Below are 15,009 nucleotides of genomic sequence, written 5' to 3' on the forward strand. Positions count from 1 at the left end.
CAGGAGGAGGGGGGCCTGCCCTGTTATCTCATCTCAATGTGCTAATGATAGGCCATCCATAATGCTGGACTGCTGGAGGGTGGGCCGGGTCCGGGTCCCCTGTACCGTTGGGTTCTCCTCCTCGTTGTCGTCTCCGTTATTTTTGCCACGGCTATTAAGCTTGATTGGCTACAAAGCCAAAGCTTGGTAGGTGGGAGGTGCATCATATATAGGGAGGAGTACATGCATGTCCTATATTATGGGCCTAGCTATATCCTCGTAATAATAAACAAGAAGAAAATTACAAATGGTCGATGACATGGGACCCATATATATATAGATATATAGTAGAGTACTAGTTAGCACGTGAACTTAATTTTTTATTTTATTTTTGAACGAAGCAGCGCGCAAGACATTAGGGGCGAGGTCTTAACAGCTAAGAGCAAGTATAATAATAAGAGGCTGTAAGTGGGCTGAACGTTGAGGAAAGAGAAGATAACCGGATTGTAAGCTTACAGCCAGCTTATACACAAGAACTAAGAAGTCATGTGAGATAGACAAGTGAGTTGTAAACCAGCTAACTATTATACAAGTGGGCTGAAGTTTCTATATAGCCGGCAACCAGCTAAGCCTTCCTCTAACAGTAATATAACTAAGAGAGTTCACTTCAAGTAATATCACTTGTATGCATGACAATTGACAAATATGCATATGCCCCCAAGCAATTAGGTCATCCTCGGTGAGAGTTTTATGACCAAGTCTCCAACATATCCATATTTTATAAATAGTGTAGAAGAGTTTTATCTCCATAGAACTCTCTTTACTCTAATAAAATTATTATCATCTCTCTCTTTATCAACACGGTGCCAAATCAACATACTAGTGTGTATAAAACTCTAATTAAACTCTATTAAAACTGGCTCGCGGTTTAAAGTCCACCTGTGACTGGCCGGTCAGCGGATGTCCGGCCGCACGCACAACTCCGCATGCACCTATTATTTGCCTTTCGATTCTTTTGAAGGTGCGTGCCTGTCTGTCTGCATTGCAATTGCAAGAACTGAATGTGGAAAGATGCATGGGGCCGGCCGGCTGGCCCGGATACAGATACAGTAGTGATCGATACAGATTGCAGCCGCTCGTGCATGCATCCCAGTTCCAGATCGTCAGCACAGTAGCAGGTGCACACGTAGCCATGCACATGATCGATGAGTGTACGTTCATCATGCATCCCGGCCCGGCCCGTGCATATGCCTGCCTGCCTGCTCGCTCCTGCTCCCCCCCTGCAACTGCAAAGCACACGCGAGATGCACGCTGCAAACGCGCGCGCGCGTGGGGATGTGTTTTGCATGCATGCATAATGCTAGCTGCTGCACTGCATAATTAGCTAGGAAACTATAATAACTAAAGGTCCAGTAAAGCCTGCTGTGCCAAAGTGGGCAAGTCCTAAAGACGAACACGAACCTATACCCGTGCGTGCGAATGCAAAGCAATACACGGGGGGAGACCAGACCATGCACCACAAATTAGTTAATTATATAATCTGTTGTCTTTTCTTCTCACCAAACACGCAATTAAAAAAACTTATTAGACACTCATGTAGACTTACAGTATCATGCAAGTTATCTTGTCTTGATTTGTACCTCTGAAAATTGAAAATTGCTGATTTGCTAGGCCTTGTTTAGTTCCCCAAAAATTTTGCAAATTTTTTTCAGATTCCCCGTCACATCGAATCTTTAGACGCATGCATGGAGTATTAAATATAGACGAAAATAAAAACTAACTGCACAGTTTGGTCGGAATTAACGAGACGAATCTTTTGAGTCTAATTAGTACATGATTAGATAATATTTGTCAAATACAAACAAAAGTGGTACTATTCCTATTTTGCAAATTTTTTTGGAACTAAACAAGGCCTAAGATATGGTATGATACTTTGGATACACAGTATGATACCTCTGAAAATTGATATCAATCAATACTTTCTTAAAATTGCTGATTTGTACCTACAAGGAATGAACAAGCAGCAACAAGACGGAGGAGTACTCGCACTCGTCGACAGGAGCCGGCCGGCCGGAGCAGTAGTAGGCACAGTAGCCGTGTTGGGCCGGATTCGATCCCGATAGATAGATTCCGAGAATGACGGACGACGTGACAGCAAAAGCGACCGGCCGGCCAGCCGGTCATTCCCAACTCGAAAAGCACGCAAAGCCACCGGTAGACGACAGAGGAGACGACGATATGTATACTACGCCGCACGTTGCTCGATTCTCCGACCCGACACTGTGTCTGCATCCGTGCATCGCCGTCTCCGTGCTGCTGGTCGAATTTGTTGGATCATCATGAGTTGGTTGTATATATACGTGCCCCAACAGAATTCCAAACAACAAGTTAGGTGAGACATACATACAGTACAAAATAAAGACGACTATATAATGGACAAAATAGGTTATCAAATCTCCTGTGGAAAACCAAAACCCAACAGCGTACGCGCGCTGAGAAGCGCAACAGGCACAACAATTTGTTTTTGGAGGTTCGCTGCTCTCTCGATCGGCCGCATGCAGCACAGGGTCTGTACATCTCCAAGGACATACTAGTGCAAAAATTGGCTGATGCAAAAGCTAGAGACTGTTTCAGTCACTTGACTTATAGATACGTGATTGATTATCTGATTATTGCTTTTTTGCTGTCAGATATCCCTACGATTACTGCTATTACATACTGGGTTATTGCTAGCAAGCTTGGTCGTTGGTTCGTTTTTTATTTCCTAAGCAATAAGTGAGCTACATGCTTGTATGAGCTACGTAGAAATTGTAGCTGATCCAAGTAAGGTTCTAACACTTTTTTTTGCCATGCCATATTATAATTCACCTTAGTTTTATCATGACACTCATGAGTTAAGTTTGATGTATCTAAATTGGATCATTTTCTAAGAAAGTATTGATATTTGTAACTTAATTTGATGCATAGAATTTAGTTGAAAGATTCTGATATTGTTGATATTGATACGCTTTTTAATTTGAAATTAGAGGATTTGACTAAGAACGGCAAGACCCAATAATGAAATATACACCTACAAGTTTTGCCTCTTTTTCTTTTTGATGAGAATGCAAGGGGACGAACGGTTCCCACCTGATTTGATTACCACGGATCCCAAAGGTTCCGTATGTATTTGGCTGCCATCCAAACCTTGTTTAATTTTCACTCAAATTTTTTTGTCTCATCATATTGAATGTCTGGATACATATATAGAGCATTAAATCTAAAATAAAAAATAATTAATTGTATAATCTATATATATATATATATATATTATGAGATAAATCTTTTAAATCTAATTTATTAATGATTAGATACTAATTACTATAATTATAAATATGCTATAGATTCAAAAAAATCTTTTCGTGAACTAAGGCCTTGTTTATATCCGAAAAATTCGAATTTTGACACCGTAACACTTTTGTTTTTATTTGACAAAAATTATCCAATCATAAAGTAACTATGCTTAAAAGATTCGTCTCGCGGTTTACAAACAAAGTGTGTAATTAGTTTTGTTTTCATATACATTTAATACTTCATGTATGCAAGTGCCGCAAAATTCGATAAGATGAAGAATCTTGAAAAGTTTTTAGTTTTTAGGGTAAACTAAACCAGTCCTAAACAAAACCTCCAGGAGCTTAACCTACCAGTTCTGAAAAGTGGGACCTACTGACATTGCTGCCTTGCTGGAGCCGCATGCCGGTTGGTCAATGTGCAGGTGTGGCTGGTGAAGCGTGAAATTGCATGTCCACAATTTCACCCCTGCGGACCCTGCCACACCGGCCCGTTACCGCGTGGCTTGGCCGTCACTACCGGACAACTCTGCTGCTTGTCACGCCGTGAGCGGAAGGCAGACCGGGGTGACCATTCTACCCCCTACGCGCGCGGTGACGATAAACACGGACGATCACGTCTCCTTTCGTCTAACCTCTCACGTTATGTCGGTGGCTACTTGGTAAAAAAAAAACACAAAAATTCCATGTTGCACGTACATTAGTGTATAGTGGTTGAAAAGAAAAAGGGTAGAACAACGTGCGTGTTTATTATTATAACTACTAGGTTCGTACATTACTAAATGCCTGCGAAAATGGAAAGCAGAAAAAGGTACACGAGTGAGGAAAATGAAGGGCGGACAAGATATACAGTACTCTAGTATCTTTCCTTCCTGATTGTTGAGTCCAACGTAAAGTGTGGTAAAAAAAATACAATTCTAGGTACGTATTATGAATCTGAAATATATTTGTACGTACAATTATATTTTTCTTAAATAACAGAACATGGTCTTTTTTTCTCTCACAATAAAAGTATAAGACATGTTTGATACATAAGACTAATTGTAAGTCAAATAATCTTAAGTCTTTCAATCCCTACTCATATTGCTCTGTTCTTTTGAGTTTGTCAGTGGAATCTGTCAGTCATTCATCAATATTTTCTCTCACAATAAATTAGTGAACAGTACTTTTCAGCCATAATTTTTTAGCCAAGCGCATATTATTATAAAGAAACCTACTCATATAGTGCCTATTTGTTTTTTGGCCACACTGCATCATGAGAGTTATGGTGACACCGAACTTTTGATGGCTAAAACAAACACCATAACTATGGCGAGATTTTACACTTGAGAAACTTGTGGCTGTGCATGCAAGTAACAGACCAAAACAATAACCTTAGGCCCCGTGAGAATATTTTACGAGACGAATAATTTGAGCCTAATTAGTCTATGATTGGACATTAATTGTTAAATAAGACGAAAATGCTACAGTATCCATTAAACTTTAACAACCCCAACCAAACAGCCTAGTGTTATATATAACGGATTTCGAGGGACAAAGCTAGTAGAAAATAACAATAGTATTCATCATACATATCAAGTGAGCTTGATTAGTAGTACTAATATGAAATGGTTTGACTGGAAATCCTTGTATGCTTGGCAATCCTTATATGTTTGGCAAAAGATTTGGGATGAAGAAATCCGTACCGGTGCCGCCGGATTTTCAACATAGCGGCGATACACGTGGTGGTAGAGCGGGAGGGGCAACGTCGGTACCACTGCCACAGCAGCACGCGTGGGCCGGTGGGCGCGCACCTGTGAGCTGCTGGATCTGGACTGGAATAAATAGGGCCGGGCCGAGGGGGTAGGCTCACGATCGCAAATACTCCCTCCTGTTCTGCTCTGCTCTGCTCGGCTCTGCTCTTGTGTTGCTGCTTCGCCCTGCTTGCTCTGCAGTATATCGTCTTGGTCTCGCGGATTCGCGGCCGCCTCGGCGTTGCTTCCTGCTGGTTTCGCTTCGGCGAGACGGCGGCTGGTCGGCATCGGGGAGGGCCAGGCCAGGCGCGCGGCCGGTGCCGATGCCGGTGCCGACCTGACAAGGAGGAGGAGGAGGAGGAGTGGCAATCGAGGTGCCGACCACACCAGCAGAAAGCACCCTCCCAGCCCAGCCAGGATCGGTAGGTGGTCAGGAGCCCGAAGGATCAAGGGCTGCTCCGTGTGCGCGCGCTGCCGGCGATCGGTCGTCGGCTGGTGATCGAGGTCAGTCCACAACTGTACTGTACATCCTCTGTTTTTTGCAAATTAACCTGACTGTCCGTCCGAGGTTTGAAAAGGTACAGTATACTCGTACATACCGTCCTTGCTGGTCGTGCCCTGCTGCGGACACGATCGATGAATATCATATCACATAGGATAAGGAAGACCAAGATTCATCTCCGCCCGCCGTATGCTTCCGCGGCAGTTTCCTCCTCCTCCTCTGGTGTTTTCGAATTCGATCTCTATTATTATCAACTATTCAACGCGTGGCACCGTGTGCCCAACGTCCCTGGTAGGAGTACTACTCCGCAACCAATACAAATACTCCTACTCCTACTCCTCGTCCGGCACTGTCCGTACTCCGTAGAGATAGAGATTCATCTTAGAGAGAGTCCGTCGTGGTCCGTGGAAGCTGTACGCGCGCTGTACAGTAGTAGTACTGGAGTACGAACGTGCCGGGGGCAAACGGAGCGTGGGGGGCCCACGCGACAGTCAGACAAAAGCCTCGCAGGTGTACTCCATCGTACGCTGCCCGCTTGCGGTATAGGTACAGCCTACTGTAGTAGTACAGGGGCTACTGCTCGACTTGTGGTCAGATGGCCGTGCGTCCTACTCGTAATTCACGCACTCCTGCAGTGTTCGCTTACTGGCCCAATCTATTAGTTATTTAATAGTTTTCTTTTATAATAAATTAACAAATAATATTTATGTTATGATTTTTCACTTTTCAGCCAAATAGAGTGTACTGTACCAGTCTTAAGTAAGCCCTTGTTTAGTTCACCCAAAAACTAAAAAGTTTTCAAAATTTTTTGTCAAATCGAATCTTTGGGCAAATGCATGAAGCATTAAATATAGACGAAAAAATAAAAACTAATTGCATAGTTTAACTGTAAATCGCGAGATGAATCTTTTGATCCTAGTTAGCCTATGATTGGACAATATTTGTCATAAACAAACAAAAATGCTATAGTAGCGAAATCCAAAATCTTTTCGCATCTAAACAAGACCTAAGTTGCATTTGCGGATGTAGCATCCGGTAGTGCAATGTCCGTAGCGCTCTTGATCCCCATATGGCCATATGGCTAACGGGATACAGTGGCGAAGCTACGTGTAAGGTCACGGATGTGGATGCACTTATAAAAAATTTGAGTATCAATTAATAGGATTCAAATTTCACCATGATTTTGATTCAAATCTATGTATCTATAGGGCAACTACACCTCTCTCTCTCAAATTTAGTCTAGCTTCACCATAGATACTGTAGAGTAATGACACCGGAGGACCCTTAAGGCTAGTGACTGTTCCTGGCCACTTGTTTCTGAAAATAGTATGCATCTCCTTCCTGCTGCGCCTTCCTGTGTCATTTGACACTTGCGACCTGCACCGAGCAGAGCATTTGCAGGATGCTAGTACGTTCCGCTGTTGCTAACCAATCTTTTAATCTAGTATTACTCTATTACAAGTAGTATTTAGGGTCTAAAGTTTAGGGTTTATATTCACCGCGGCAGTACTAGCACTGCATTTGTCTATCGTGGTCCCACAACTTAGCTGCAGCACAGGACATTTCCGTCTCCACATTGACCGCTGCTCCTGTGCGTGTGGACCGGACCTCCTCATCAGATTATTAGGCCTTGTTTAGTTGGCAAAATTTTGTTTTTTTACCTACTGTAGCACTTTTGTTTTTATTTGACAAACATTATCCAATTACGGAGTAACTAGGCTCAAAAGATTCATCTCACAAATTTCAGGTAAACTGTGTAATTAGTTTTTATTTTTATCTTTATCTAATGCTCCATGCATGTGACCAAAAATTTGATGTGACGAAAAATCTTGAAAATTTTTGCGAACTAAACGAGGCCTTAATACAGCACGAAGGGAGGCTGTCATTACAGCGCTGTAAAAGTATAAAATGTTCTACTACTCGTTTTTAAGGCCCAGTGACTGACTGGAGGACAGATACACATTCCTACGCTACCGAACACGGCAACAGTTGGTGTATTCGTGGTACCGCCCACTTTCACTTTTCCTGCTCCTTTTGTTACCGACTCCATCACGCACAGTACAATAGTGTGCTTCCCTCTTCTTCTCCTTCCTATTGTCGTGTTCCTGTAGCAGCAAAAGTTTTACTACGGTGGTTCTGATGCGATGAAGGAAGGGTGCACGTGGCCGCTGCCGGTCGTCTTCGTGTTCATCTGGGGAAGTAATAACACAGTACTCCATTCACGATCACATTTTCTTCACGTGCACGGTGCACATCCTCCACTTTGGTTTGGCCCCCCTGCTCACGTTTTTGCCCTCGCAACGCAGCAGACATCTTCCTTCCAATTGCCATGCCTTCGTTTTCCCTCCCTTACACACACGAGGGGGGAATGTTACTGTTATGCCCGCGGCCCGCCCGTGAGTCAACGTCCACTTTCACGACCTGACCAACCTACTCCAAGTCCGTCCCATGTTTGTGTAAAGACATGAGACGTGGCCCGAACTAATTCTTATGGTCGGTCGCCTACCTAACCTCGTTTAGTGTCAATTTTTTTAAAAAATAGACATTATATCATTTTTATTTATATTTGATAAATATTATTTAATTATGGATTAACTGAACTTAAAAGATTTGTCTCCTAAATTACAGACAAACTATATAATTAATTATTTTTTTATTTATATTTAATGTTTATGTATATACCGTAAGGTTCGATGGATAGAAAATCTTGAAAAAAAATTTAAAACTTTTTTTTGACTAAAAAAAGAGTTCTTCTACTCCAGTAGTGCTCCTGCTCCTGCTACTTCCTTGTCCACGGAAACAGCGAGGTTGTTGTTAGCAGGGACTGTAAGGTGCATGCACTGTCAATGTGCTACCATCGTCACTAATAAGTGGTGGGAATCATTGCAAACAAAGCAGGCAACGGATCCATCCATCAGTGCTACAGCACGGCCGAACCAGGCCGTGTGCTGTGCTGGTATCATCCTCTTCTCCTTTCTTTCTTTCTTTTTTTTTTATTAAAAAAAGGGGTCATCGTGTCCGTTGATGCCCACATGCCAACTTCCCTTCCCGTACCGCAGCAGGCCGCCGCATCCTGCTGGTGTGCTCTGATGACTTCTGAGAATCAAGGCACGTACTGTAGCATGTTGGGATATACACAACAGAACATTCAGCGGCAAGAGGGTGTTTAGATGCTTTTAGAATGATAAAACTCTTGTATCTAATCTTTTGTTGCAAATTTTTTATCCATTCTAGCTTTTCATTCAAATGTGTGGCAAAACTTTAGCCATACAAACATAGCACGTGTCCCCTATAACATTTTTATCTAGTTTTGAGCCTCTTATAGGTTCTATAATTGCTAAAAGTTTAGCTGATCAAGTTTTGCTCTTTTTTTGCATATGGTTTTTAATTGGCATAATAGTCATTTTGGTCCCTGAACTATTACTCAAAACTCAGTTTCATTTTCAAACTTTTAGAACGGCCGTTTTAGTTCTTAAACTCACCTTTTAGGTTCAATTTTAGCGTAGAACTATGAAGATTACCATTTTAGTCCTTAAAGTTTGCATTGTAGACTCAGTTTCATACATAAAGTCCATTTCGATCTTTAAACATATTTTCAATTCAACTTTGTTTATCTAAAAACAATGCTTTTATATTTTAGACATAATTTCATCCATAAATTATCAAAATGCATTTTGGCTCAACTATAACAATATAGGTCTATTACCACCCTTGATTTGAGATGGACAATTATTGTTAGCGACTATTGTCCCTAGCGTCGTCCAAACAAAATAATAATTTTGAATTATTAATGGACAACTCTGCCTTTTTGATTCACCGGCATGTATTCATGCAAAATATTGTTCCGAAACGAATTCAGTCACACGATTTTGTCAAATCTCTCCCTTTTTCGGACAAGGAAAAAAAAGACAGGCACGTGGCTCGTTCTCGGGGAAATTATCCATGGTGGCATTTGAGTTGAGTTATCATCGGATTCCGGGCTTAGACTAGGTTAAGACGCTGCAACAGGACATTGTCAGATACTGTAGTTTATGGAGAACATCGAATCGAATAAATTAGCGAATAAACTTGACGCAAAAGGACCCTGTGGACAGTCAAGGGACACGGACTCCCGGGCTCCTCTAGAGCTGCTCCATTTCAGTCTAATCTAATCTGACCCTGTCGATTTAGCACCAGTTATCTCTAGACGAATTCATTATTAATTGTAAATACCATCCAAAAATTGGGTCCAAGCATGGAACTGCTCCAGTGTTGGGTTTGGGTGCAAACCACGAACCATTTATTTAGAAACAGAAATCTATCAGCGCTTGTTAAATAGTCACGGAAATGGCTGCAAACATGAAGCTACCCGGCCGGCCTCATGGATGCCATCACTAATAACAACAACAACAACAACAACAACAAGGAAAAAGATACTAGTACTGTTCACTAATAAAATAAAATAAATAAAAAGATCTCTCTGGCATTGGGCTGGGGGCACAGTCCTAACCTACCCCGCGCTCATGGATGTCGATGTGTTTAGTAACAAAAAAGCAAGCTCCAAGCCCCAACTGTTGCTGTCAACGAAAAGCTCCCCGCTTTATTAGGCGGCCGGCACACTCTTGCCATGTGTGTGTGTGTGTGAACCCTGAAAACCAACCATCAGCAAGCAGACCCGTCCTTGGCCTCGTTTTTCTTTTTTTTTTCTGCATTTGGAGCAGCAGTACCAGAGCGCGTGTCCGTGTACCCCGACCAGGAGTTGCCTTGCCTGCCGGCCCAGCGAGCGCACCAGTGCAGTGCATCGCGTTGCCACGTCTCTCCACTCCACTCCACTCCACTCCACGCACGCACGGCTGACCCGGAAAGCCAGGAGCCAGCCAGGCAGTCTCGGCGAAAGCGTCACCGCCGACTCAGACACGCCGGTGGCGGTGGGGGCGCGACGGACGCCCGGTCGTGTGTGTGCGTGTCCAGGTCTCAACAATGGCAACAGTTATTGCTCTTGCGGGGGCACGGGGATCACGCGCAGTCGTTGGTTTGCTCTTGCGGCTGGGATTACAAATCTGAAATCAAAAGCCCGCTAGCTAGAGATAGATGTGAAGAAGATGGAGATAGAGCCATCTATCAGCTATTACCGGATTTTGTCCGGTTTGGGCGCGGTAAAGTGGGTTCCTTCTGTTCCTGCTTGCGTCACCAGCAGCCCCGGGTTTTTTTTTCTTCTTCTTTTTTCATTGGATTTCAAGCGGTTTCTTGGTGCGCACCCGCGTTTGTCAGATTAAAACCACAGCGTTCCACTTGTGGGTGTACACATCCTAGATAAACTTCTACCTTCATAGATCCAGTATATCTGTTTGGTACTCTACGACGGTCTGTTCGCTTAGCTCAAAAGTTACGACTTTCGTAGATTTACTGTAAAAGAAAAAATATTGCTGAATAACAATAGATTCGTCAAGTAAGCTCAAGCGAATAAACTCATAGTGGCGGAACATAGCCACTGATCTAAACAAGATCAAACATACCAGAGCTGATCTTAATCGTCGAAACGTATATATAAGAGAACGATAAATAAACTTTCTTCTCTTGCTACCATATATTGCCTTAGTTACTTTTAGTTGTTTTTCTACTCCTTCCATCACTGGGGTATTTTGTTGTCACTCTTTCATACCTCATACGCTGCATTTGTCGTTAGCCGCCGCCATGCCATCTCCAACCTCTACAAATGAGCTATTGTATTATGGCTGATAGCTTGTTTTTGTTGTCGTTTATTCATAGCAACGCCTCCATACATTGTCTTTTTATCGACGTAATGCTTGGACACGTTTTGGGTGCACGTTGTGAACGTGTATATAGTTGCACACGTGAGCATGGCACGAGAGCTGATTCAAGACGTCAAATTGATACACGTGGAGTTATACGTGCTTCTTCTTTGTTTTTCAAACTCTCTATTTTTATTCGTAATTATTAATAGTTCTCTGTCCCTCCACCTTGAGATCCCATATCATAATGTCCTACTCTTTAAGTTTGCATTTAGTGTTAGCCGCTGCCATGCTAGCTCCAAGCTTCGTTAGACGAGGTGAGCCGTTACGTTATGGGTGACAACTTGCTTTTTTGTCGTTTATTCACAGAAGTATCTTTGTATGTTGTTTTTATTGGTGCAATGTTTGATATGTTTTAGGCATACATCACACACACACACACATATATATATATATATGGTTGCACACGACACGTGAACATTGCAGGAAAACTAATTCAAGACATCAATTGATACACTTGTAAATTTGAGTCTATAAGTGTTTAGTTTTTTATTTCTGAAAACTTTTTTTTGTTTGTGACTATTAATGGTTTTTCATCCGCTATGTCTTGAGATCTCCTACCACGTTGTCCTAGTTAATTCGCATTCGATGTCAGTCACTGCCAATGCCAACTCAAAGATCTATTAGACGACGTGAGCCATTTAGTCATGAGTGACATGATATTTTATTGGCATAGCACCTATTTTTGTTATTTTTATTAGCATAATGCTTGATATATTTTAGGCATACAAAAGGCACACACATATGGCTCCACATATGAACATGACATAAAAGCCGATTCAAAATACCAAATTGATACACATGTAGTGCTTATTTTTTTTGGAAAAACTTTTTATTTGTGATTATTAATTTTTTTCCCGTCCTTTCGATCTTGAGATCACCTATCTCTCCGTTCCGGTACTTACGTTATATTTATTGTTAACTGCCATTATGCCAGCTCTAAGTCTTATTGGATGAGGTGAGCCATTGCCCTATGGATGGCGAAGTGTTTTTGGTGTCGTTTATACGTTGTGGTAGTCAAATACGTTACTACGTAGGCATACTAGCCGTTGTAATATGAATTTGTACTCTACAATCTTTCTCCCGCCTGCGATGTCGAATTCAAATAATATGAGGTAAACTGAGTACAAATAACACATAACCCGCGTACCGTTGTGACACGTGCGCACGTTATCATATACTCATATGTTACTATTGATTAATTATATTCCACAACACCACATGAGATCATGTTATAAGATGACATTGAGACTTAAGTTTTGGAACGAAAACTGTATCCAAAGTTTCAACAATGACCTCACTATAGCGTATTACATTTGGTATAATATAAAATAGCGCAATGGGAATTAATTATGGTTTTTGGGTGCAATAAAAACACAACAAAAATAGTTAAGCCGAAAATTCTACGAAAACCGCCGGAATCCTCTAGAGAAAACCGTTTCATTTCTCGCGCGGTGGAGACTGGAGAGCGGTGGTGCTGGTGCGGGGCTTGACTGTAGGGAAATTTCGCGGCCACACCCCTTTCTGTTTCCACGAATTATACATCCACCCCTCTGCATCCATCGGTAGGCGTGGGCACGCGTGCACACACGCACGGTATACGTACGCGTACATACTAGGCTGGTACCTGGTAGGCGCAGCGCTAGGACCCTTTTATTACTTTACATTAACCCCCAAATATTCCTGGAAAAATTAATCCCACCCCGCGTTACCACCACACAGGCCAAAGCAGGAGCAGGCGAGAGGCCCCAGACCTGGACGGACACCACAAGACACGAGGACGAGGGGAAGCTGCAGGAGGGAGGGAGGGAGGGAGAGGAGGAGGAGCCGGCGGTGAGAGCAACCCGGCGCGGCCTCAATGGAGGCGCAAGTGGCGGCTCCGCCACACCACCACCAGCATCAGCAGCAGCAGCAGAAGGCGGCCAACCTTGCGCGCACCTTCACCAAGCTGCTCCGCCGCAAGCGCGCCGATGCCGTGGCGCAGGGCGGCGGCGCGAACGAGGCGCCCGCGTCCGTGGTTGGGGACGACGGACTCGGGGAGGAGCGGACGGAGCCGACGCCGCCCGCCATCCCGTCCCTCAGCAAGCTCAAGCTGTCGGGGAACCTCGCCGCTGCCTACTCCTTCGACGCTTTCTTCCGCAACGCAGCCGAGAAGAAGGCGGCGGCGGGAGGGCCCGGAGCGGGAGGGGTTCGGCAGACGGCGGGGGCGGGGGAGGTGACGCCGGAGGCCGCGGCGGACGCGCTGCTGGCCAACCTCTTCGCGGGGGTCTCGGCGGTGAAGGCGGCGTACGCGCAGCTGCAGCTCGCGCAGTTCCCCTACGACGCGGAGGCGATCCAGTCCGCGGACGCCGCCGTGGTGGCCGAGCTCACCAGGCTCTCCGACACCAAGCGGAGGTACCTCCGGGACCCCGCCGCCGCGGCCCGGGGCGCGGCGGCGGCCGGCCACACCGCGCTCGCCGCGCACGCCGAGGAGCAGCGCCACCTCCTCAAGACGTACCAGATCACGGCGCGGAAGCTGGAGTCGGACCTCCGCGCCAGGGACGCCGAGGCCGACCGCGCCAGGAGCTCCCTCACCGCCGAGCTCCGCGCCGAGCGCGCCCTGGAGGCGCGTCTCCACCCCGGCCGGACCCTTGCGTCGCTCGACGAGCTCCACCTCTCCGGCCTCAACCCGACCCACTTCCTCACCGCGCTGCGGCACACGGTGAAGTCGATCCGCTCCTTCGCCAGGTCCATGCTCAACTCGATGCAGTCCGCCGGATGGGATCTGGGCGCGGCCGCCGCCGCGGTCCACCCGGGCGTCCCGCTCCACCGCGCCGGCGACACCAAGTTCGTCTTCGAGTCGTACGTCGCGATGAAGATGTTCGCCAATTTCCACCGCCGCGACTTCAATTTCAGCTTCCTGGACGAGCGGGAGTTCTACGACCGCCGCCGCTTCTTCGAGGAGTTCACGGAGCTCAAGGCGGAGCCGGCCAGCGCCTTCCTGGACGTGAGGAACCCGCGGTGGAGCGGCTTCGGCAAGTTCCTGCGCGCAAAGTACCTGTCGCTGGTGCACGCGCGGATGGAGACGGCCTTCTTCGGCCGCCTGGAGCAGCGCGGCATCGTCAGCGCCGGGCCCGGGTTCCCGGAGAGCTCGTGGTTCGCCGACTTCGCCGAGATGGCGCGCCGGGTGTGGCTGCTGCACTGCCTCTTCTTCGCGTTCGACGGCGTCGCCGAGGAGGACGGCGCGTCCATCTTCCAGGTGCGCACGGGGGCGCGCTTCTCGGAGGTGTACATGGAGAGCGTCAGCGACGGGCGCGCCGGCGACGACGCTGGGGCCGCCGCGGCCGCCGAGGACCGCGTGGTCGGCTTCACCGTGCTGCCGGGGTTCAGAGTCGGCCGGACACTGATCCAATGCCGCGTCTACCTGTCCAAGCCGTCCAAGCCGGTGCGGCGGCCGTAAGACCGAAGAAGAGAAAAGAAAGGGCCGTGCTTGGTTCCGGCGTCCGGCGGATGATGGGGGAAGAATGCCCATTTTGGGTCGGCCGTCGAGGTCTCCCGCCGGCAGCCGGCCGGGGCGGTTGCCATGATGATGATGATGAAGGGTGGCTATGTATGTAAAAAATCTATCCAGACATGTAGGGATGTTCTAATCCGTAATATAAATGGTACTTTCAGTTCCAGATGCTGCATTGCCA

General features: G+C 45.8%; 1 protein-coding gene across 1 annotated transcript; it reads left to right on the top strand.

Moving 5' to 3' along the window:
• Positions 5,149–15,009, top strand: LOC8080503. The gene is made up of 2 exons (XM_002454934.2): positions 5,149–5,545; positions 13,058–15,009. Exon 2 carries the CDS (start codon positions 13,194–13,196, stop codon positions 14,772–14,774), a length of 1,581 nt encoding a protein of 526 aa, XP_002454979.1. The 5' UTR covers positions 5,149–5,545; positions 13,058–13,193; the 3' UTR covers positions 14,775–15,009.

Source organism: Sorghum bicolor, chromosome 3 (genome assembly GCF_000003195.3).
Source record: "Sorghum bicolor cultivar BTx623 chromosome 3, Sorghum_bicolor_NCBIv3, whole genome shotgun sequence".
In the NCBI taxonomy this organism is placed as follows: Eukaryota; Viridiplantae; Streptophyta; class Magnoliopsida; order Poales; family Poaceae; genus Sorghum; species Sorghum bicolor.